The sequence below is a fragment of the Thalassophryne amazonica genome, chromosome 2, assembly GCF_902500255.1.
Source record: "Thalassophryne amazonica chromosome 2, fThaAma1.1, whole genome shotgun sequence".
Taxonomy (NCBI): Eukaryota; Metazoa; Chordata; class Actinopteri; order Batrachoidiformes; family Batrachoididae; genus Thalassophryne; species Thalassophryne amazonica.
Window position 1 is genome coordinate 103736834 of NC_047104.1, and position 24501 is coordinate 103761334.

At 41.0% G+C, this 24501-nt stretch overlaps 1 protein-coding gene across 7 annotated transcripts in view; it reads left to right on the forward strand.

Moving 5' to 3' along the window:
* dennd2b (DENN domain containing 2B) overlaps positions 1 to 24501 on the forward strand; it is a 189901-nt gene that overhangs the window by 111390 nt on the left and 54010 nt on the right. For all 7 annotated transcript variants that reach the window (XM_034191010.1, XM_034191028.1, XM_034191034.1 and 4 more), the window contains 8 exons: positions 5494 to 5618; positions 5938 to 6141; positions 6965 to 7061; positions 7231 to 7275; positions 8594 to 8778; positions 13332 to 13441; positions 14295 to 14364; positions 23352 to 23429. In XM_034191010.1, coding sequence (XP_034046901.1) covers positions 5494 to 5618; positions 5938 to 6141; positions 6965 to 7061; positions 7231 to 7275; positions 8594 to 8778; positions 13332 to 13441; positions 14295 to 14364; positions 23352 to 23429 — 914 coding nt within the window. The remainder of the gene's footprint in view (positions 1 to 5493; positions 5619 to 5937; positions 6142 to 6964; positions 7062 to 7230; positions 7276 to 8593; positions 8779 to 13331; positions 13442 to 14294; positions 14365 to 23351; positions 23430 to 24501) is intronic.

Genomic DNA, 24501 nt, shown 5'->3' on the forward strand with positions numbered 1-24501 from the left:
GCCCAGCTGTTACAGAATTTCTCGGATACTCACTCGACTGAAAAGCCACCGAAAGCCGTCTGAATCTTCCGAATGGTTTCCAACACAGACGTGCTTTTTGTTGCGCGCCATTGCGGCTCCGTCCCGATGCGCGAATTCCTCCGCACGTCTTTCATTACAAAATCTCCTGTAACAGTGGAATGTGCCGCAAAAGTGCTGATGTCCACCTCTTCGTTATTTCTCTGGTAGTCAGACAACGGTCCCACATCACCAGAGCGTTCACTTCGGAAATGATCTGGTCGTTTCAGCCTGTCGATGGCCGCTCGGTGCGCGGTGCGCCCTCCGCCACTGTGGGCCATCTTTAATCCAGTTGTAATGCTCCTTAATCTCTGTGACGACTAGAGTATCCTCACCGAAAGCCGTCTGAATCTTCCGAATGGTTTCCACCTGGCTGTCTCTCACAGTTTCTGGAAAAATTTTATTCAGTGCTGCTCCAGTCGCTCAGCCATTTCCCTGACAATGAAAATCCGACGAGAGGGGTGGACCAAGCTCACTCAAAGCCTGCCCACAGGCGAATGACACAACCGACAGGCGTGAAAAAACTCACGCATGCGCACGAAGGTTCAAGCTTGGCTGATGCAAGCGCACATGATTCAAATCCATATAGTTTTTAAAAAAAAAAATAAAAAGGTCGGATAGTTTTCTAACAGACCTCGCATACAACTCCAATTTCACTGAAGTTGGGGTGTTGTGTGAAATGTAAATAAAAACAGAATACACTGATTTTTAAATCCTCTTCAACCTATATTCAATTGAATACACCACAAAGACAAAATATTTAATGTTCAAACTGGTAAACTTTATTTTTTTGTGCAAATATTTGCTCATTTTGAAATGGATGCCTGCAACATGTTTCAAGCTGGGACAGTGGTATGTTTACCACTGTGTGTTTCAAAATGAGCAAATATTTGTACAAAAAGAATAAAGTTAATCAGTTTGAACATTAAATTCTTGTCTTTGCGGTGTATTCAATTGAATATAGGTTGAAAAGGATTTGCAAATCATTGTATTCTGTTTTTATTTACATTTTACACAACGTCCCAACTTCATTGGAATTGGGGTTGTATAACAGATGAAATATGACACAGATCACACTGTAAAAGATTCAGTGTTATAATTTGTCTCCATCTCATTAATGTCACATTGCAATACAGCATGTTTCTATACCACGTACCGTATTTTCCGGACTATAAGTCGCACTTTTTTACCGGGGGTGCGACCTATACTCCGGTGCGACTTATAAATGAAAAATATACCGGTAAGATCTCAATTAATTTACTATAACAAAACAATTTTACGTGACAGAGTCGATCTATGTTTTAAAATGGCCACCAGAAAAGGAAATGCAATGCATCATGGACACTGTAGTATGGCGGCTGTCCTATAAGTCACGCTGGTCGCGATAACCAATCAGAGAACAGAACGTTGGACGCGTATTCCTCACCTCACCTACAGCGTGTGAAGCTGACGAATACGGTGCTTGCTGTTATTCCGGCATGGCGAACAAAACAGCTTCAACCCTTGGATATCAGTGTGAGCAGAGTGATTAAGTTGACGCTGAGAGCTGCGTGGGAGCACCGGGTGAGCGACGGCGGAGGATTAGTGTGTGCACTTGGAAGGAGCTGGCGTCGAAGATTGTGAATAGCGTTTGAAGCAGACGAACATGGTGTTTATTCCGGGACGGCTAACAAAACAGCTTCAACCCTTGGATATCAGTGTGAGCAGAGTTGACGCTGAGAGCTGCATGGGAGCACTGAGCGATGGCGGAGGATTAGCGTCTGCACTTGGAAGGAGCTGGATCGACAACGCTGGGTGGTCATGAGCTGCGCAGGTAGGTGCTGCATGGTTCGGCTCGCAATGTGGTCCGCAAAATACAAACATATCTGTAGGTAAAATGCAGCTCACGAGAGGGCACTCAAGGCTTGTGTGACTGTTCCTGCGACTTCTGACTACCATAGAAAAATAAAAATTTCAACGTTACTGATAACAAGACAACGGAGAAGGCCCGAAAAAATGCCACCAAAAAGAAAATCATACTCTGCAGATTGTAAGTTACGACTGGTGAAATATGCATCTGAAAACGGTAGCCGTCACAATATTATCATCTGAACTTTTCATGTTAAGTTAACATACCTGTATGTCCATGGGACTTATAGTCCAGTGCAACTTATTTATGGTTTATTTTTCTTTATAATGATAAAGTGGCTGGTGCGACTTATACTCCGGTGCGACTTATTTATGGTTTATTTTTCTTTATAATGGATAAAGTGGCTGGTGCGACTTATACTCCGGTGCGACTTATAGTCCGGAAAATACGGTATTCATTTTCTACACATGCTTATTCCAATTAAGGTACAAGGGGGGAGGGGCTGGAACTTATTCCAGTTGACACTGGGTGAGAGGCCTGGTACATCCTGGACAGGCCGCCGGTCTATCACAGGGCTGATGCATGTAGACAGACAAACACATTCACACCAGTGGTCAATTTAAAGTTTCCAGTTCACTTAAGCTGCAGGTCTTTGGAACTGGGAGCACACACTAGGAGACCATGTATACTGCACACAGAAACGAATGGGTCAGAAGTGAACATAGTACCTTCTTGCTGTGAGACAGTGGTGTTAACCAGTAAACCACGGTGGAGTTGCTTTAAGGACCTTGTCCATGGGCCCTCAGTGATTTGGTTTGATGGAGATTTGAACCAAGGATCCTCCGGTCTTAAGACTACTGCTTTAACCTCAAGAGGATCACCTCCATTCTACTACTATCCTGATGTAATATGCATACCTTTTGTATTATCATGTTGTGTGTGGCTGGCTTTAATTAGTTCTTGTTAAAGATGTCACACAGTGATTGTAATAAGCTTAGGTTTTTTGCATTAAAGCCAAATTCTTAGAATAGAGTTAATGGCCTTCTTCATCTCTGAGGGTAGACGGTGTGCATGTCTGGACAGTGACTCCTCATTAGTGTTGTGTGCAGGAATTTTAGATGGGCTCTGTGGGGCCAGTGAGGCCGAGTGCCAACAGCAACTCTATTTTTGTTTCTTTTTTTAAAAAAGGGAGTTTACTACAGCCAGCTGGGAGAGACCTCTGAATTAACTTTTACAGTGAATTCAGAAAGTATTCACAGCCCCTGCACCACTTTTCCACATTTTTTTTATGTTACAGGCTTATTCCAAAATGGATGAAATTCATTTTTTTTTCTTCAAACTTCTACACACAATACCCCATAATGACAATGTGAAAAAGATATTTTTAACATTTTTGCAAATTTATTAAAAAATAAAAATCTAATAAATCACATGTTCATAAGTATTCACAGTCTTTACCATGAAGCTGAAAATTGAGCTCATGTGCATCCTGTTTCCGCTGATCATCCTTGAGATGTTTCTACAGTTTACAACCCCAGTTCCAATGAAGTTGAGACGTTGTGTAAAATGTAAATAAAAAACAGAATACAATGATTTGCAAATCCTCTTCAACCTATATTCAATTGAATACACCACAAAGACAAGATATTTAATGTTCAAACTGATAAACTTTATTGTTTTTGTGGAAATATTTGCTCATTTTGAAATTGATGCCTGCAACACATTTTAAAAAGCTGGGACAGTGGTATGTTTACCACTGTGTTACATCACCTTTCCTTGTAACAATACTCAATAAGCATTTGGGAACTGAGGACACTAATTGTTGAAGCATTGTAGGTGGAATTCTTTCCCATTCTTGCTTGATGTGTGACTTCAGTTTTTCAACAGTTTGAGGTCTCCATTGTTGTATTTTTAGCTTCATAATGGGCCACACATTTTCAATGGGTGACAGGTCTGGACTGCAGGCAGGCCAGTCTAGTACCTGCACTCTTTTACTACGAAGCCACACTGTTGTAACACGTGCAGAATGTGGCTTGGCATTGTCTTGCTGAAATAAGCAGGGACGTCCCTGAAAAAGACATTGCTTGGATGGCAGCATGTGTTGTTGTTGCTCCAAAACCTGGATGTACCTTTCAGGATTGTTGGTGCCATCACAGATGTGTAAGCCCATGCCATGGGCACTAACACACCCCCCATACCATCACAGATGCTGGCTTTTGAACTTTGCGCTGGTAACAGTCTGGATGGTCTTTTTCCTCTTTTGTCCAGAGGACATGGCGTCCATGATTTCCAAAAACAATTTGAAATGTGGACTCATCAGACCACAGCACACTTTTCCACTTTGCGTCTGTCCATTTCAAATGAGCTCGGGCCCAGAGAAGGCGGCGGCGTTTCTGGATGTTGTTGATGTATGGCTTTTGCTTTGCATGGTAGAGTTTTAACTTGCACGTGTAGATGTTGCGTTTTCTGAAGTGTTCTTGAGCCCACGCGGTACGATCCTTTACACAATGATGTCAGTTTTTAATGCAGTGCCGCCTGACGGATCAAAGGTCACAGGCATTCAGTGTTGGTTTTCGGCTTTGCTGCTTACGTGTAGAAAGTTCTCCAGATTCTCTGAATCTTCTGATTATTTTATGGACTGTAGATGATGGAATCCCTAAATTCCTTGCAATTCAACATTGAGAAATATTGTTCTTAAACTGTTGGACTATTTTTTCATGCAATTGTTCACAAAGTGATGATCCTCGCCCCATCTTTGCTTGTGAATGGCTGAGCCTTTTGGAGATGCTCCTTTTATACCCAATCATGACACTCACCTGTTTCCAATTAGGTGTTCTTTGAGCATTCATCAACTTTCCCAGTCTTTTGTTGCCCCGTCCAAATTGTTTTGAAACGTGTTGCAGGCATCCATTTCAAAATGAGTAAATATTTGCACAAAAACGTCTATCAGTTTGAATGTTAAATATCTTGTCTTTGTGGTGTATTCAATTGAATATAGGTTGAAGAGGATTTGCAAATCATTGTGTTCTGTTTTTATTTACATTTCACATAACGTCCCAACTTCATTGGAATTGGGGTTGTATACAAGAAATATAGTTACTACATAATATTATAGGAGTTAGCTTCTAAAACCTAAATATTCATACAGGAGAAGATTGTATTATATGTATACCTAGTCTGTAGACTAGTAGTAAAATAAAATTATAGCTAATAGGCTAAGATGTAAATATGCTTTTATTCTGCTGTGGTGATTGGTAACAAGGAAAACCTGCAGTGCCTCGGCCTTTCATGACACATGAGTGTCCACCCCTGGGTTTGACATTACTTGTTTGAAGCGCCTTGAGGCAGCTTTGTTGTGATTTGGCGCTATATAAACTAAATAAATTGAAATGGGAAAAGTGAAGCGCTGTGAATACTTTCTGGATGCACTGCATATCTTCTTTCTTTTAAAAGAGGCCTTCTTCTACCCCTATGACACTTTGCTGCCCTCTATTTGTCTGCTTTCACCCTACAGTGACTTCCTGTTGTTATGTAATAACTTTACAGCTGTTGTTTTGTTTGAGTTACATTTTTATGCATTTCCATAGAAAAAGAGAACCCCTATGAGGATGTTGACCTGAAGCGGAGAAGTTTGGGTCGGAAGTCTTGTCCGTTAATGGAGAGCAACAGATCCTGGACCACCCCAGACAGGAAGCTGAACTCTCCACCTCAGGTAAGCCTTAAACTTCCTGGCATTGACAAGTCTGATGTGTTTTCCTGTGATAAACAGGACTGATATGTTTTCCTGTTGCAATGCAAGTCTCGTCAGTGAGTTTTAGTGCTGAATCCGGGATAAGAGCCTCTCAAAACAATGACTGCAAGGAGCACTCTGCTATATTTAAACTTGGTGGTCTGTAGCTTAGAGTTTTGGGAGAATTACTGAGCCCTTGTGTCACTGAAGTCAAACAAAAGATACATGAGCTACAAGAAACATGTTTTTTTTTTAAATTCATAACATGGACTAAACTGCTGCTATTTTTCCCCATGTCTAGTTGCCTTCCAAACCTAGTAGCCAGTCCCTGCGCCTCTCTGGTACCAGTGATCAAAAAAGCCACAGAGTGTCACAGCTGTCTAAACGCCACAGTCATGATGAGACGTTGCTTGGTGTGTCAGCTTCATCTTGTGACCTGATGGAGGATACCCTTTGTGGCACGAGTGATAGTTTGGCTTCACACAGGCACTGGAGGATCCCCAAGGTACACACTGTAATTACACACTCAGTTATTGTCATGCTGGATATTACGCTCGCAGGAGTTTGTCAGATACGACCTGTCTTCTGCATAATGTGCTGGTGACCTGAAGTCTGGCCCTAGGTGTATGCAAGTTAATGTACATGATTTGCCTATGAGTGTCTTGTAACTTGAACTAAACATGCGTAGGGCACAAACTTCTATCATGTCATGTCATCTTCAACTGCTTATCCAGGATCGGGTCACGGGGGCACAAACTTCAGTTTTTAATTTAATTGTTCTGCAAGGTATGAAAGATTAGTCACTAGAGGACAGATTAATACTGATTTTGGTGCCTGAGCTCACTTGGTGTTGAGCTGATTCCATTTCTTCTGCTATATAAAAAAAAAATAAATAAATAAAAAAAATTGAGGACTTTGGCTAAAGATCTCAGCCACCGTGTACAGGATTTCTGTCAGAATTGGTATGAAGTAAGTACCTATTAGTGTTCACTGCAACAAGTCAGCTCAAACATGCAACACATTTCTATGTAGGAGTAGTTCTATTTCAAGTAGGAATAAGCCCATCTTCTGTCTTGCCTCCAGTCTCTGAACATTTTGCAGTTGTAATGCTTTTTTTCTTTTCTCGTTTTTGTAAGTTGTTGCAAAATGAGTACATTTTGCAGTATATCCAAAGGTTTCCCAGGAACTAAGATGCTAAAGCACCTGCAGAGCTTTTTTACTGATCTTTTGGGCAAAATACAGCACATCATTTACATCCTCAGGACTTTAAATCAAAAGAAATAAAAGTTGAGATTTCCCAGTAGATAATTTACTGCTCGTGTTTACAGCTGGTCCAGAGAATCAACTCTATTTACTGCTCTAAACGAGGGAAGAAGAGGCTGAAGAAGCTCACATTGTCAAATGTTGAGACGACATCTGTGAGAGGTGAAGACACTTTATTCCATTTACCAACTGACTGGATAAGAGAGTAAATATTTACAGCTGAGCTACCCACACAGAGTTCTAGCTGTGATCTACTACTAGCATAATCACATTTATAGAATTGCTTTTTAATGCAGATGGTAAACATTTGATGTCGTTCTTATGCCTTCAGATGACAACAGTGAGAGTGAGAGTGACTCTGATGACAGGTTCAAAGGTGAGAGAGACTGCAGCACTTTATTTTTTTTGTAGCTGAGTGTTAAATGTATCAGTTTTTAAAATTAAGCTTCTAAGTTTAACAAAACAGGCCACAACACTGTCACTGCATGTATGGATTATCAACAGACTGTACAACAATATGTCACCTGTATCAATCTCAGATATGAATGTACACTGATGATAATGATCTCTTTGATTTGACAGGAGCAACTCATGGTGAATAGTAACTCAGAGGAAATTTAAATTTCTTGGCTGTGTCTGTACTCATTGAACATCAGCATGAATATCGGCAGTCCTTCTTTGCAGCTTGTGCTGGTTTATGTAAATTGTTTGATGCAGGTGAAGAGGCTGATCCCCAAGACAATGGTGAATATCATCGCCAGCTTCCACACAGGTAGTGTGTGTGTGCTGCATGGAGAAGGGGCAATCATTTTTTCCCAGTGAAGACTAGTATTTCTTTGGGGTGTGTTTTGGCTCCTATAGTGTTCAGTGCTTGCATGGAATGGGTGTTGGGTAGGGTTGTGGAAACCAACAGGTTAGGTGCTTTTATTGGGAAGGAAAGGTTTGTTGGCCTTGAGTTTATGGATGATGTAGTGATTGTTGCAGAATCAATGGATACCTTGGTTGCAGCACTTGAGAAGCTGATTGAGGAATCAGAGTTGTCTGGGTTTGTGATTGGTCCTGGATCATACTTAAGCAGTCATGAGGTCACTGGACAGAGGTGTTTGGTGATGCCAGTATCTTTCTAATGGAATGAAGTTCCAAATGTTTAGTGTTTTTGGACAGTAACTAGTGACCTCAGTTGACCAATAACTGTCTTTGGTACACTTTATCTTTGGAGAATGATTGGGTACCATTGAAATGGCTTTGTGTCAATTTATGTCAAACAAGAGGTTCCTTAGGGAGACTCTGATGATGATTACCATTTGCATTGTGAAGGAGCGTGAGCTATAACATTCTAGCCATGTGGCACATTTCACTGGGTTTGATCAAACACACAGTTGCTGCACTGTTGATGACTCTGGCAGCCGGAAAACACCAAGAGGACACCCATGCTCCATCTGGTTGCAGCAGATAGACGGTTTCTTTAAAGAGGTGGGAATTGATTGGTTGTCTGCCTGGGTGGTTGCCCTCTAAGACCCAGGGCAGTTCCGTGGTGTGGATGTGGTGACTTATAGCACCAGTGCATGCTACCAGACTTGACTTGCCCGTGTCTCTTGCCAGTGCTCAATACACTGCTAGCCTTAAATATACAACTTTAGTGTAAATTATGCTATCAAAGAATTTTTTGTATTGACATTGGGTCTTCATCACAGCTCACACCCAGAGATTGTTGAAACTGCAGTCCATCCTCCGACGGGCCCCGAGTTACCGCACACTGGAGCTCCAGCTCATTGAGTGGCAGGAGAGAGAACTCTTTGAGTATTTTGTGGTTGTTTCTCTGAAAAAGAAACCCAGCAAAAACTCCTACACCCCAGAGGTCACCTATCAGTTCCCAAAGGTAAAGACGTGACTGCTGTAGATTAATCCTGCTGATTCCCTCAAAACACCTTTTACACCTGATACACCAAGAATCCTGAGTGATTGTTTTACAACCTACTCTCACACCATTTTATAATAGCATCACGAAAAGTAAATTAATCAATGGTTCATGTTACCGCCATGATAAGTGCCATATTTTCATTAGAGGAATGGGTAGGGTTAGAAATCGTAAAATAAAAAAAAAGCGTCACGAAAATATGACTTATTTTGTGAGGGGAGCACAAAAAAGTGTGAGACTGGGCTGTTTAAATCATACTTTATATAATTGCTTATCAAATTATACTGTAACAGGGTTTTCTATTATATTAAGTGATTTCAATATGAAAAATCATGCAGGTTGAATACAGAATGAGTTTCAAGTTAAGTGTATGCAGCTTACAGTTACTTGCTAAAATTGCTTGGAAAATATTTATTATTCCTAATAACACAGGTGTTGGCAGAAACTTTCAGTTTTTTTCCAGTTAAAACTCATGTTCATCTGGACCTGGTGTAGAGCTGGTTTTGAATCCTGCTCACACTACCTGTACAGGCCCATTCTCACTGCAGGAACTCAGCCTAATCCCCACATTAAAAAATACATTTGAGACATTATTTCATTAAAGAAATTAATCACTTATGAAGTTACAAACCTAATTTTAAATATTTGATTTCTTTGTAGATGACAAACCCAGGCAATTGATGTTCATTCAGTAATGAAATGATGAAAAAAAATCATAATAAATACAACCTGATTTTCTCATGAATTACAGGAGACTACCTAAAAAAAATTATGTAATTTTAACATCAAAAATTGGTCACACATATTGCTTGCTTTATGTATTGATAATTAGTAGCTAATGAGCAGGCTTACATTTTATAAAGAGTTTTTGGTTTGTCAAAATTAAGCTAAAACTGCATAGTTCTGTGCAGTACCTGTCAATAATAAATTGTTCTTTTAGGTACACTTTTGAGTTCACTTTTGAGTGTGTAATGTACACACTCCTATATACTGCATATGAGGTGATGAGCTTTAAACTCTTCATTATATTAATATTGACATGGAAAAACATCATTTTTTATGCTGCATAGGGTGTGTGATTTGTTGTAACAAACAGCATATATGGATTCCTGGAGTCTGTTGACGGTTTAATATGACTGCCTGGGATTTGTTTGTTCAGCAGTGTGATGTTTAGTTATTACCTCTGCCAAGGAGTTAATGTCTTTACAGCTGTTTTGCTGTTTCACTGTTTCACTGTTTGTTTTTTGCAGGCCAAATCAGAAAATGGATTTCAATGTAATTTGGTGAGCAGATACTTCAGAGAAATAAGTGATTCAATTTTGGAGGTGATCGGAATGTATTCTGGAACTGAGATCCGTCATAGTCATTGGCACATTGCAACATTTAACTTGAAATGTTGTGAGAGGATGTTGATGAGTTTGGTGAGCAGAAGGATATTGTCTTAAAAAATTATGAATTTTATTTTGAATTTGCTGCAGGCCATATTTTGTATGCAGCATCCAGAAGAGTTTTCAGACATTTGGTCTTGGCAGAGGCTTCTTTGGCTTCTTCTGAACTAGAACGTCTAGTTCAGAAGTTTTTATTTTTTTAAGTTATTTAAGATTTACATTTTTAATAGTGCTCTGTGGCAGATGTACGTGTGCCAATAGAGTCAGTGTTCAGTTTTGATTGTAGTCAAAATTAACTCTGCTTGAATGGTAACTACACATATCTCAGTCGGTAGAGCAGGCTGGCCACAAAGCAAAGTCTGTAGTTTCAGTCCCAGAGTGCAGCTACCGTATATGTTATGCTGTGTTTACACATAGGAAGGATGCGTTACGAATGTCATGTTTTCGTCATTCTTGGCACATTTCTGGCATTCTCAACGTTACTTAATGCATCTGAATAGGTTTCTTAATAGTGCATGTTGGTGCATGATATTCGTGATTGTCATGGAGCATGTTTTTGGCTATCAAAAAAATCTTCCATGAATGTCATGCACCATCCTTATTTTGCCTCATGTTGTGGAGGTCACAACTGAGCGTGTTGATCCATCTTGATTAGTGATGATCCTTAATAACGTGACAGCGTTCTTCTCTGACATGCGCACAATTAAATCCTGCTGCACCGCATTCAGTTTCATTGCTGCAGTATGCTGAAGAAGGACAGTGATGCCAAGTTGGCTTAAAGTCTCTTTCCAAAGCTCCTCAGTGCACTCTGGCAGGTATTCCACCTGCTGCATGTGCCTGATGTTTGGGAAAATGCGCGAGATAAGAGCCTGGAGCCACACATCTGACTCTCTCCATCTCCTCCTCCTTTTTGCACCAATCCACGGCACAGAGCCCAACTAAGCATGCAATCACAAAGTTCTTCTGCTGTGAATTTTGAGGAGCAAACTGGAGTGATCTGAATTGTTCAGCAGCTGATGGATGAATATGGGTGTGTGTGTGTGGAGACAAACCACCTCATTCACAATGGGCCTCATGTATCAATGTTGCACACTTGTGGCGTAAATTTACGGCGTAACCTTGAAATACACCAAAGTCGCCGTGACATGTATCAAGCAGTGCGCACCTGCCCATTTCTGGCGTACGCCTGACGTGATCTTGATAAATGCGGCGGGTGGAAACGACCGTAATTATAATAAACACGCCATAAATATTCAGACTCCGCTTCAGACATACCCTCATTTTACGACATGGAAGCCAGGAAGACGGTAATGAAAAAGAACTTCACCAATCACGACGTGTGCCAATAGAGCGTCAAAAGCGGCCGTCGTATCAATTGTTTTGTAGTATATAATCAATAAAGTGTTACAGTGGTCCCTCATTAATCGCTGGAGTTACGTTCTAAAAAATAGCCCGAAATACGCAAAACCGCGACGTTAGGCAGCGTTATTTTTTACAATTATTATAGACGTTTCAAAGCTGTAAAACCCCTCACTACACAGTTTATACACTTTCTCAATCAGGCATGAACATTTTCTCACTTTTCTCTCGTGTGTAAACACTCTCAAAGTTCAAACCTTAGTAGGAAAATAAAACCAAACTGTTTTCAGGCCCAAACATTTGTTTGAGAAATAAAAATAGAAAGTTTTCCTATAAATAATTATGATGGCATTTAGAACTAAGGAATTAATTTTAACGATCAACGAACGAGGTCGGACACATAAGAAATTATTAATAGTGACTGACCAGTATTTCACAGATCGGGCCTCTGCGTCCTGATGCTGCGCCTTTTCCCACTCACATCTCGCTGCAGCAGGTGTTTGTTTCCGTGTGACAAACACAGTTATCTTTTTTCTTCTGGGCGACAAGATTCTTATAAACAGATACGCAGAACACTGTAAAAAAAAAGGCATGCAAAATTGGACTAAATACTCCGCGAGACTCCGAGGCCACGACAGGTGAACAGCGTTATAGCGAGGGACCACTGTATTCTCTTTTCACATGTCAATAATTCTTGACATGTGGATATTTGCTCGCTCAATTAATCAGACATGCCTAATCTGTCAGATTTCTTTATTTTTTAAATGTATTTCTGTATTTATTTTATTGTGACAACCGAATGGAGACGACAAAACCTGATTGCAGCACAGGCGAATTAAGGGAATGACGAAACTACAATTGTTATTATCAATTTCATAGTCTAAAACGATCACACCACATGAAGTTAAGCTCAGCGCTGCTCTGGCTCCAGGCTCGAAGTCTGGAGAAAAGGGCGTGCAGTGCTGTCTTTGCAGTCAGCGCTGTGGCCACAGATCGTGCTCCATAACAATCCCGCAAAAGCGGGATTTGTATTGATTATTATGTAGTATAATCAGGAAAGTGTTATTTATGTAACATATGCATTGATTTGTATAATGGCACTGTTTATCATGTTGATCATCTTCATTTTTATGTGGATTCCAGCGCTGGTTCATTTTGGTGTATAATTTACGCCACCTCTCGACCTGGTGTATATTTTCAGCGCAGCGTACGCCAACGACCACATTGATAAAGGCCAAGTAGCGCAGCCGTTTTGGCGTACACCCCATATACGCTCAAATATCGCCGTACGCAACGTTGATACATGAGGCCCAATGTGACAGAATGTAACAATGCGCTGTTCCACGCTACTGCACGAAACAGCGCGGAACATTATTCTTGACCATGTGTAATGGTTCCTGGTGATTCTCCAGCAACACTTGCCATTAATCGTAATGCGTGGTTACGATTGCAGCAGTTCCAGAGGACACCTGACGCCTCTGCCTCAAATCATCACATTTGTGATGAGCGGTCAAGAATGTATACTTCGTAACATTCGTGACTTGTTGTCGTTATGTGTAAATGCAGCATTAATGTGTCCTTGAGCAAGATGCTGAAGAAGAGTTTTCACACACACCATGTTCTACGTGTAGCTCTTGGTGGAGGAAAAGGATGAAGTTTTTTTTAATGGGAGAAATCTTCGTAGAAGAGGACAGAAACAATATGAGTATAACTAAGCTGGTCAAAGCTCTTCACACCACCTCTCTTCTCCTCTCCTGTGCTCTCCAGCTAGAGAGGCCCACCAAACAGATGAGGGAGGCAGAACAGAGACTCAAAGCCATTCCTCAATTCTGCTTTCCAGATGCAAAAGACTGGAGTCCTGTGTCAGACTACACCAGGTATGCTCAACAACATTTCAGTTGCCCAACGTATGGCAACATAACTGCCATATGGTAAATAGACTGCATTTATATAGCGCTTTTCCATCTGCATCAGACACTCAAAGCGCTTTACAATAATGCCTCACATTAGGAGGGTGCTGCTATACAAGGTGCTCACTACACACCAGGAGCAACTAGGGGATTAAGGACCTTGCCCAAGGGCTTTTAGTGATTTTCCGGTCAGGCTGGGATTTGAACCAAGGATCCTCTGGTCTCAAGCCCAACGCTTTAACCATTAGACCATCACCTCCCCTGCAGCAATATATGCTGTCAACACGGCCTTTTTTTTATCATGCAGTTTCCAAAAACAGTTTAAGGATGTTGTTGTTATCACCCTGCAACCACCCAACGCCCTTGATGATGGCATGTTGGATAAAATCTTTATTTATTTACTAGAGCTGCTAAGCCATTGCAAATATGAGACTGAGTCAGATCACAACACCGCTTTTGATTGCCGCTGTTAGCCATTTATTCCATTGTTTACTTGTTTCTCAGTGATGACAGCTGCTCAGTTTCTCAGTTTTTATCCCCCCAGTATGAAATACGGGGGGATATAGTGATCAGCATTTCCATCTGTTCGTCCGTTTTTGTTTTTTAGTGGGATATCTCAAGAACCAGTTGACCAATTTCATTCATATTTAACATAAAGGTGTACTCGGGCGGGGGGGTTCCCCAACACTTTGTATTCCTGATTTGTGGGGACTGGGGGGATATGTCATCTCCTGATCACTCTTGTTTATTGTGTGAAGATGACTACCTTTGAGGCACTTGTCCCTTGTCGTTGACTGTGATGTGTTTTCATTTGCTGCAGCGAGACCTTCTCCTTCATGCTGACCGGAGAGGACGGCAGCAGGAGGTTCGGGTACTGTAGACGCCTTCTGGTAAGCCACTGTTCAACTCCCGATTCTCTGCTCTCACCCTGCTGAGTGCTGTTCTCTGTGCCTGACACTTTAATTTAAATATGTGATACAATTTTCCTGCAGGGTCCTTGATTTTATTGTGAAATACGATATCAGACATGGGCCATCAGGGCCAGGAAGGCCTTCTATGATGGCCTTGATGGTGTCAGAATCAGTAAATTTATTTCCATAATTTAATTTAACATAATTCCATGTTACATGTATTTGGCAAAAATCAATCCAATAATTTCTTTATTATTTCTATAATTTATTTATAGCAATGAACTGATTTCATTGCTACTCTTTCTGAGTTGTACTGCTTCCAGATCAGCCTATATATTCAGATTAGAACTTTGCTTTTTCAATCACATTTCTCCCTGCTGTCTCTGAGTGAAAAATCTCTGAGGCCTTCAGAATTTCAAGTGAATCACCCTGCGATTAAAACAAATGCGAACCATGTTGTGGATTGTCATATTGTTTAACAATCACATTTCAAGATTACTATGTTGGGTATGTTCTTGTATACTCTGGCCTGCTAGCTGGCTTGCAAATATGTTTTCTGATCTGAAAGCCAGTTGGCTAACTGAAACAAGGCTAATATATAATGTATCTTGTAAGTTGAAGTTCTAATTGATTAATCTCTCTTTTGTGGCATTACAGTTTGAGATGTATTTCATTTATTTATTTGTTGATGTGGTTTTTATCAGGATGGTGAAGGTGGCATGGGGGGGGTTCTGTAGACAGTTGAACCAAATAACCATGTATTTGGAATCAGGATGTCAGTTGGGTCCTAAACATGGCAATGGAAGGCTGACTTAAGCCCCTCTCACACAGACGGCATGTTTGTGGCATTCAGAGGCCATCAAACCTGCTGCTACTCACCAGACATACGTCACACAATGTCACATACTGAGATTACCCTCATACCAGATTTTTATATCCGCTATCCATACATGTGCGACAGAGGGGAAGCTTGTTCTTTACTGAGTTTAACCTTTCTATGTTTTTAAAATGGATTTTATTTATTTGTATGCAAGTTCAGACTGGGATACGTTGATAATTATTTTGCTTTGAACAAAGTCTAACCTGTGGTGGGATTACTCTTCTTTCTTTTTTTTTCTTTTTTTCTTTTCGCTCTTCTTTCCATGACAAAAACTCCTGTAACAGTGGAATGTGCCGTTCATTTCCAAACTGGACGCTGTGTTTTATCCGGGACGTCCTCTGACTAGCACAGGAATTGCGGAAGACGTGGACATCAGCACTTTTTTGGCACATTGAGACAGACGTTGCTTTGCGCCATGCGGCTCCTCCGCGACGCGTGGAATTCCTCCGCATGGCGCAAAGCAACGCCGTGATGAAGCCTCACAGGACATGTTCTGGCATGTCCAGGCTCATCCACAATTTCTCAGTTAGTCACACGACTGAAAACCCACCCACAGCCATCTGAAAGCCATCTCAAAGCCGTCCTGTGAGACCAACAAGGAGGTGGTTTTGTCCCGCGCCATGAGCGGCTCGGTGGCGCATCCCTCCGCTTCTCTTTCCATGAAAAAAACTCCTTTAACAGTGGAATGTGCCGAAAAAGTGCTGATGTCCACGCCTTCTGCCTTTTTTTGTGGAAGTCAGACGACGTCCCAGATCAACAAAGCCTTCACGTTGGAAATGATCTGGTTGATTCAGCCTGTCGATCGGCGCTCGGAGCGCAGCGCACTCTCAGCAGCTGTGGGCGGTCTTTAAACCGGCTGGAGCACTCCTTAATCTGTGTAATCCCCATAAAATCGTCCCTGAAAGCCAACAGAATTTTCCGAATGGTGTCCACCTGGAGGTCTCTCACAGTTTCTGGAAAAAATTGATGCAGCAAAGCTCCAAATCGTTCAGACATTTATTCGCAATAAAAATCCGACGAGAGGGGTGGACCACTGCTCACACAAAGCCTGCTCACAGGCGAATGACGCAACCGACAGGCGTGAAAAAACTCACGCATGCGCACGAAAGTTCAAGCTTGGCTGATGCAATCACACGTGATTCAAATCCATATGGTTTTTGCAAAAAATAAAAAGGTCCGATACTTTTCTGACAGACCTCGTATAGTGCCAAAACACAACAAAGCTGCCTCAAGGCATTTCACACAAGTAAGGTCTAACCTTACCAAGGTGACAGTGGTAAGGAAAAAAGGAAAAGGAAAAACTACCTCTGGTGTTTATGAGGAAGAAACCTCAAACAGACCAGACTCGGGAGGGGATGACCCACTGCTTGAGACATTCTAACAGTTACAAGGTTTTTTACAAAAGATGAGGAAAAAACAGAAGAAACAAAACAAAGAAAAAGCAGGAAAAAACAACAACAGCAGAAAAGAAGCAAAAACAGAGTCTGTTATTGAATTATAAACTGTCCATCTTGGTGCTTAGTCTCTGCCTCCAGGTCTGAAATAGGTACGGCATCCTGAGGTCAGTTTGGCGTCCTAGGGTTTAGGGCCAGCATCCATTAAAGCTCTCGTCACTGCCTCAGTCCTGACAGAACGCAGACAGAACGAGTAAACTCAGTACAGAACAAACTTCCCATTTTTCATGCATGTGCAGATAGTGAATATACAAATCTGGTATGGGGGTAATCTTAGTATGTGACACCAGCACTCATCAGGGTGTGCCGAATGTTTTGGCCATGTTCAAAGTACTTGCCATGTAACTTCATTTGTCGTGTGACTGCCCCTTACACACCACTAACACCCCCCACACACAACGTGTGTGTGAGAGGTTGGAAAGCACCAGGCATTTCAGAAACCCCAAATTGATGATTAAGGTGGGGGGTGGGGGGGGGCAAAGCTGGTAATGCACTGGGTATGAAGCAGCAGATTGCGTCTATGTTTTACACGTTGCATTACATTAAACACCACTGATTGCCGCGCACATGCAGTGGTCAGACACAGTCGCTGATACTGGAGGCAAGTGCCAGTGAATTTAGCAAACCAGTGTTTGTCACTAACATGCCAAGCATATGCTTTCTATATATGAGGAAAAACATAATTAAATGTTTAAAAAAATAGAACAAATTTAGATGCTCGTTATTGCAGTAGCTGGTCATGGGGAGCTTGTTTCATCACGAGGTCATCATGTAATTGTCAGTCTGGGTATGGCTGCATTTTAAACCTAAGCACATGATTTCTCTGCTGGTCTGTTGAGCCAGTGAAATATGAAGTTTGGCGACCTGAGGCCAGGCCCATCCTCCTTTCTCCAAACCCGCTTATTCTAGTTAAGAATCACGGGTGGGCTAGAGCCTATCCCAGCAGTCATTTGGTGAGAGACTGGGTACATCCTGGAGAGGCTGTCAGTCTGTTGCAGGGCTAACACATGTACACAAACACATTCAAAAACACAGGGAGAAAATGCAGATTCCACACAGAAAGGACCAGCAAACCCAGGACCTTCTACTTGTGAGCAGTGCTAACCACAAGCCGCCGTCAAAGAACAGTAATTTCATTTTTGATGTCAGCAAAGGTATTTTAAACAAGAATAACAGACAAAACTTCAAACTTACAAGAAAAATGTAACTCGGAAAAATGAAATCCAGACTCACTGGATGCAGTGAGACTTCCTGAATGGTGCAGAGACAAACGGTGGAAAAAAATGTTGCCATTGTGGAGCATTTCCTCTTTATTTTGAGGCTGGTGAGCACTTTGAAGCTTTTTTTTTTTTTGATCCTCCCATTTCGCTTGTGGGTAGCGAGCATGACTGTGTGGGATTTCTGTGGTGATTTTGTTTACCTTTTGTTATTGCTGAGTATGTTTACAGTTACAAAACCTGTATATTGTCAGAGGGTTGCCGCCAGTGTCTGCACAGTTGGATGCCGTATATGTGCTGGATAATCGCAGGAAATCTTGTGAATTCCATGACAATAATGTTTTTAATTCGAGCTTTTGGTTGCTCTTAATCTTGTCTGTTGATCTGAAGCTCATGTTGATAGCAGATTTTAATGAAGGTAGAGGAAGAGATGAGCTGCTCTCCCTGAAGTAACTTTGCTTCCTCCCCGCTGTCTCTCAGCTGTTGGCAGTCAGCGAACATTCCTGAGGACTTGAATCAAGCTCCACATTTGATTTAATCATCCATTTGGAAAAGTGAAGGAGAAACAAGAGGAGAAAATTGTATACCTAATATGGACAAATGGGTTGGTGCGTCCTGAGCGCCTGTCTTCATTTGTATATTTGTGTGTCATGATGTGCCCATTGTGTCTGAAATCACAGAGCGGCCCGTGAGTGCGCGGAGGATGCTCCATACGAGCATTACAAGCAGATAAACCACCTGTGTTGAGGAAGTGGATATCCACATGAAAGACTTTTACGTTAAATGACACCCTAGATTTTGAGATTCCAGCTACAATATGAAAACAACTTATCTCCATATTTTTATAGAGTGACCTTATCTGATGATGCATTTTGTAACTAAATAAATTATACAACTTGACAAAATGTAAATGTGTGAATTAGGTCAGATTTCCTTCTCTGTTTTGTTGATGGGTGGTTTGCAAAACTACTTATAAGTTAAAGGTGCAGTACTGTTAAATTTTCCATTAATTGACTAAATTAACTTTATTTTGAATAATTACTATGAAGTACCTTCTGTGATGTATCACAAAATTAATCTAATTTTATTGCTGGCAAAATGTTTCTTTTTTTTGTGCTCCTTGGCAAATATAGTGAATTTGCTCCGTGACATTTTACAGATGACATGAAGGATGAAATACATGCACAAGATTTAAAGTTCATGTTATAGTCAAACTGGGAACTGAGAATTTCTGACTTCCAACTGGGAAAAATTATTTTAATAAAGCCACATTTAAACTTTAGCTTCACCACTGACTCATTTTGACAAATCAAGTAAATATAACTGGGTTCTTCGCTGAGTGGGCACATTTTCCCAGTACTTTGTTAGGTTTTCATGCACGTTTGCATTCTGTTTCCCACCTGAAATATTCCACTGGTATTCCTCAGAATGGCTTAAAAATTACAGCCTCAGATCTGACGATAAACAAAATATTTAAAAATAAAAACAAAAAGAAAACAAAAAAGGCCAAAAATATGAATGCAAGTTTTGATATTCTCAACTACTCTAAATGACTAAGTCATTTCTTCATTTAACCATTGACCAAATTCTGAATAAAACACAGTGACATGAAGAATAATGTTGGAAACTAATGTCACAGTTAGTTTTTCTACTGTATCTATCCTTAATTTCCAAATAGGTGCAGTGAAAATGTTGTTTCCGTATGTAACTATCAGTGTCTGCATCTTTTACTCATGGAACTGATGCATTTTATTGTAAAAATAAATAAATTAAATAAATAAATGAAAATAAAAAGGCTATTAATTTTGCAGCATTCCACATCCAAAGAACTGTTATGATGCAAGTATACCAGAGACATTTTGTCAGAGATGGCCATTTGTAAATGAAAGTATTTTCTAAAAACATTTCAGCAGATTTTCATTCATTGTGAGGTACACCCTGGACAGGACACCAGTCTATAGCAGGGCCACACATAGACAGACTAAAGCCTGATTTATGTTTCTACATCTCCACAGCTCCGTAGTGACGCAGAGCCGTCTACATTGCTGCGTACCCTCTCCGAGTCCCTCTTTGTCGTCTGACATGCACCTCCCAAAAACTGAACCTACATGTCGAAACGACGGAGACCGCAAGGGCTGTGATTGGTCACGTTTCCGGTTTCAAGCCTTCCTGTCCTGTCATTTAACAGTGTTTGCAGTGAAAATGCTGATCACATTTTGATCATGAATCAAATAGAAGAACGTTTGACAGAAATGCCCTCAAATATAACCAACTTTGCAACATGTAGCTGAAAAACTACAAAGATGCTCAAATAACTTGCAGTTCATGGAGGGAAATTGCACGTAACATTAGTTTGGTGGTTGATCATTGCATAAAGAAGTGGAGCTCATTGAGGGACAAATTGGTCCAGAAAAAGTAAGAAAAAAAAAAAAGTGGTCGTGCAGGCGGAAAGAAAGTCTCTGCCTTGTTCTCCATGTTGCACCCCCTACTATTCAAGCGATAAATTGCATTGTGACACCCACCAACCCGACAGAGAACTTTAAAAGGGATACGCCCACGTCGACATCATTGCATGGCCACAGAGTTACGGAGTTGCAGAAGCATAAATAAGGCTTAACACGTTCACACCTACCCCCAGTTTAGAGTCACCAGTTCACTTAACCCACATGTCTTAGGAAGTGGCAGGAACCTGGAGCACTCAGAGGGAACCACCCGAACACATGGAGAACATGCAAACTCCACACAGAAAGGATCAGGAAGATGCCTCTGTTGTCTCTGTTGTCCTATGTTTATTAGTTGTGTCCCTCCCTGGCCTTGTTTCCATTTTAGATTTCAGTCATAATTGATAGTGTATTCCATGCCATGCTGCACATGCTAGTCTAAAGGTGCTTTGACAGTTGCACTTGCACCGGTACGCAATCTGCTGTACCAGAGAATAATCTCATTGTAAACCATTGTAAACTGCATGACTGCATGCAAGTGCACAAAGAAAATTATGAAATGTTCAAAATCTCTGGCACACAGTAATTTTGTGAACTACATGTGAATATTGTGCAAACAATTCAAAAACACTGAGTGTCAGCACGAGTCATTGCGTCAGCGCAGCGCACATCATCCGAACGATTATGATGAGATGTTAAATCTATCATGAACATAATTTTACAGATACTCATGAGAATGAATGAAAATGAAACTACCAACCTATTAAAAATAAATATTTCAAATAATTACCTTTGAAATTATTCCAAATGCATTCTCCATGTCATGAAGCACACGAGAACAGCTGCAGCTGTAGAAAATTCCTCTGTGATTCCAGAGCGATTAGAGGTAGTTTCATCAGCCAAGTTCTGACAGCAGTTGATTAATCTGCTATGAAATAATTATTTTATATAACACAGTGGCGTCTAGCGGCACAAAGCGGAGCATCTAGCGGAACAAAGTGGGTTGCATTAGCACGACGAATTGCACGACAGTGTAGGGGTTAAATGCATGCAAGTATGAAGGTGCTTTTAGTTAGAAACCAGTTTTACAAGTATGTCATGGCAGCTTGTCAGTTTTTACCCATGAGGTTCAAAACAAAAACAAAAAAAATCCCCAGAAAGGAGGATTGTGATCATATTGGTGACATAACATTTTGAATGAAGTTTTGCCTTTTCTGACTTTAATCATAAATAACTCTCAGACTTATAATTAAATTTTTTTCAAAAAGTAGTGAAAATTTTGGTACTGACCTGGAATAGACAACTTTGCATGTCAGTGTGTGTGTGGATGAAAGGCCAGTATTTTGTCGTTGTTTAACAGCCAGCACATTTTACATGCATCAGTTTTCACAACAGATGTTGAGAATGTTTGGACTAAAACAGAAAGCATAAAATTTCTAGTTGAAATTTTATGCTTTCTGTTACGGGACAGAGACATCAAATTTTAAAGATGTTTTTGCAGGATTACTTGAAAGTTTTCATAAAATGAAAGCAGTTGATTCTGGCATTGAATACAAAACAGTGCAGTTTTTCTAAAAAAAACTTGATATTTCAAAGTCTTATACTACAGAATGAGCCATTTCAAAGACAAATGGACTAAACTGGCTTTCATGTTAGAGGTAAAAGGCTTCTTTGTTGAGCCTCTCAGTCTGTTACTGTCCTACAGTTTAAACAAATAATATGTTTTTAATCTATTATGTTAATACCTGGAATTGCACTTAGAGAGAACAGCCCTCTGTTGAGGCTCCTAGTCTGCTCTTCTGTATGTTTTCCCTATTTGTTACCATGCAGTGATTGAATTGCAGTCACCCCTATGAAACATATTAGATTTTTTTTCTAACCACATATGAAGTTCTATCTGGATTGAAATTTGACACATTCATGAATATTAGTAGGGAGGTGGTGCCGTAACGGCTTGCACACTGGACTGGGACGCCAGCAATTCGGGTTCACTTGCCGATTGCAGCCACGCTCCCAACTGGCACTCTTAACAACAGTGCTGGGGAGGAGTGAGAGACATGCGCTGTGGGCCGTTCTGGAAATAAGTCCTTCATTGAGACTTTTGTTGGTTACCCACGTTAAATAAGAGAATTACTGTATGTCTGAATATTTTCATTAGGACCCACACTGTATTTCCTGAAAAGTAATGAAATGATCTAAATAAACACAAATATATATATATATATATATATATATATATATATATATTTATTTTGAATAGTTAGATTTTTTCTGTTTTCAGTTTGTGAGGATGATATTATTATTATTATTATTATTATTATTATATTATAATACTTGCATACATACATACATACACCTATCTTCAACTGCTTATCCGGGATCAGGTCGCTGGGGCAACAACTCCAGCAGGGGACGCCAAACTTCCCTTTCCCAGGTCACATTAACCACCTCTGGCTGCGTGATCTTGAGGCATTCCCAGGCCATTGTGGAGATATAATCTCTCCACCTAGTCCTGGGTCTTCCCCGGGGTCTCCTCCCAGCGGGATGTGCCTGGAACACCTCCCTAGGGAAGCACCCAGGAAGCATCTTCACCAGATCACCAAACCACCTCAGCTCTTATTAATATTATTTAAATTAATGTTGTTATTGTTATATCTTTATCAGAGAGTGACCTTTAGCTGGCTCCATCACAGAGTTTGTTTTGATGGCTGTTTGATTAGCAGCTTGTCAGCGGGATATATTCAAAGATTAGGAATGGATTTCAGTGTCATTTTGAGTTTGTGTCTCACTTGATACTGTTCTTACGTGAGAAAACTAATTGTGCTTGTAGGTAGTTTAACACAACAATAATAATAATGATAATAATAATAATTATTATTATGTTATTTGAGTATATCCTCAAATGTCACCATCTTCACAGAAGAGCAGATGGTTCATCCAGCACTGACTTACTTCATGTCACTTTCCTTTGCAGCCAAGTGGAAAAGGACCTCGCCTTCCGGAGGTGTACTGTGTCATCAGCAGGCTGGGCTGTTTTGACTTGTTCTCCACGGTGAGCTCAGCCTTACTACCCTGTGTACACGCACGCGCGCACGCATGCACACACACACAGACACACACACACAAAGACTTCCAGACAATCACGAATGGCTCGGTGTGTGCTTTGCTCTGGCATAGCTGAAGTGAGTCGCCTTCGGCTGACGTCCTACTAATAAATGTCTGATCACGATAAAACGAGAGTTACGAATGTAACTATGGTTCTATGAATTCCGGATGACCGCCAGAGGGCGGTGCTTTAGCACCTGGATAACTACATGTGCGCAGCACAGAGGTCAAGAATATAATAATTATATAATAAATATAATAGAAGTCACGCCATTGGATGTGACCTGGGTGACGTCACTGGTTGTCTTTATATACCAGGCACACCCAGCGCTCGCTTTTCGGAATGAACTCGCAAGACTCTGAGTGACAAGCAACTCTGGCTGTCATCTGGAATTCATAGAACCGTAGTTACATTCGTAACTCTCGTTCTATTTCATTCCTCCTGACCGCCAGAGGGCGGTGCTTTAGCACCTGGATGACTTAATACCAACAAGGTCACAAAGAGTCACACTCACCTCGCATCAGCAGTGGGGAGTGGAGGCAGACAACACCGCCGAAGTCACCGCAGGAGGAGCAGCCACATTCAGTCTATAATAGCGGGCGAAGGTACAGGACGAAGCCCACGTAGGAGCAGCACAAATATCACTCAAAGGGACACCTCTCAGTGCAGCCCAGGAGGTGGACACCCCTCTGGTGGTGTATACTTGTAAAATGGCATCCACGACCCAATGCGAGAGTCGCTGCTTTGAGACAGCACAGCCTCTTTTGTGATCCCCGTAACACACAAACAGGGCATCCGTTTTCCGGATCCCGGCAGTCGCACTAATGTACTGCTTCAACATTCGGACAGGACACAGGGAACCTGAAACAGATAATCCTGGATCAGAATGTGGGACATACACAGCCAAGGAAACTGGCTGGTTAACATGAAAGGTTGAAATTCTCTTGGGTAAAAAGGACAGATTAGGCCACAGCGTAACCCCAGATCCATCAGAATTCCATCGCAAACAGTCCCCAGT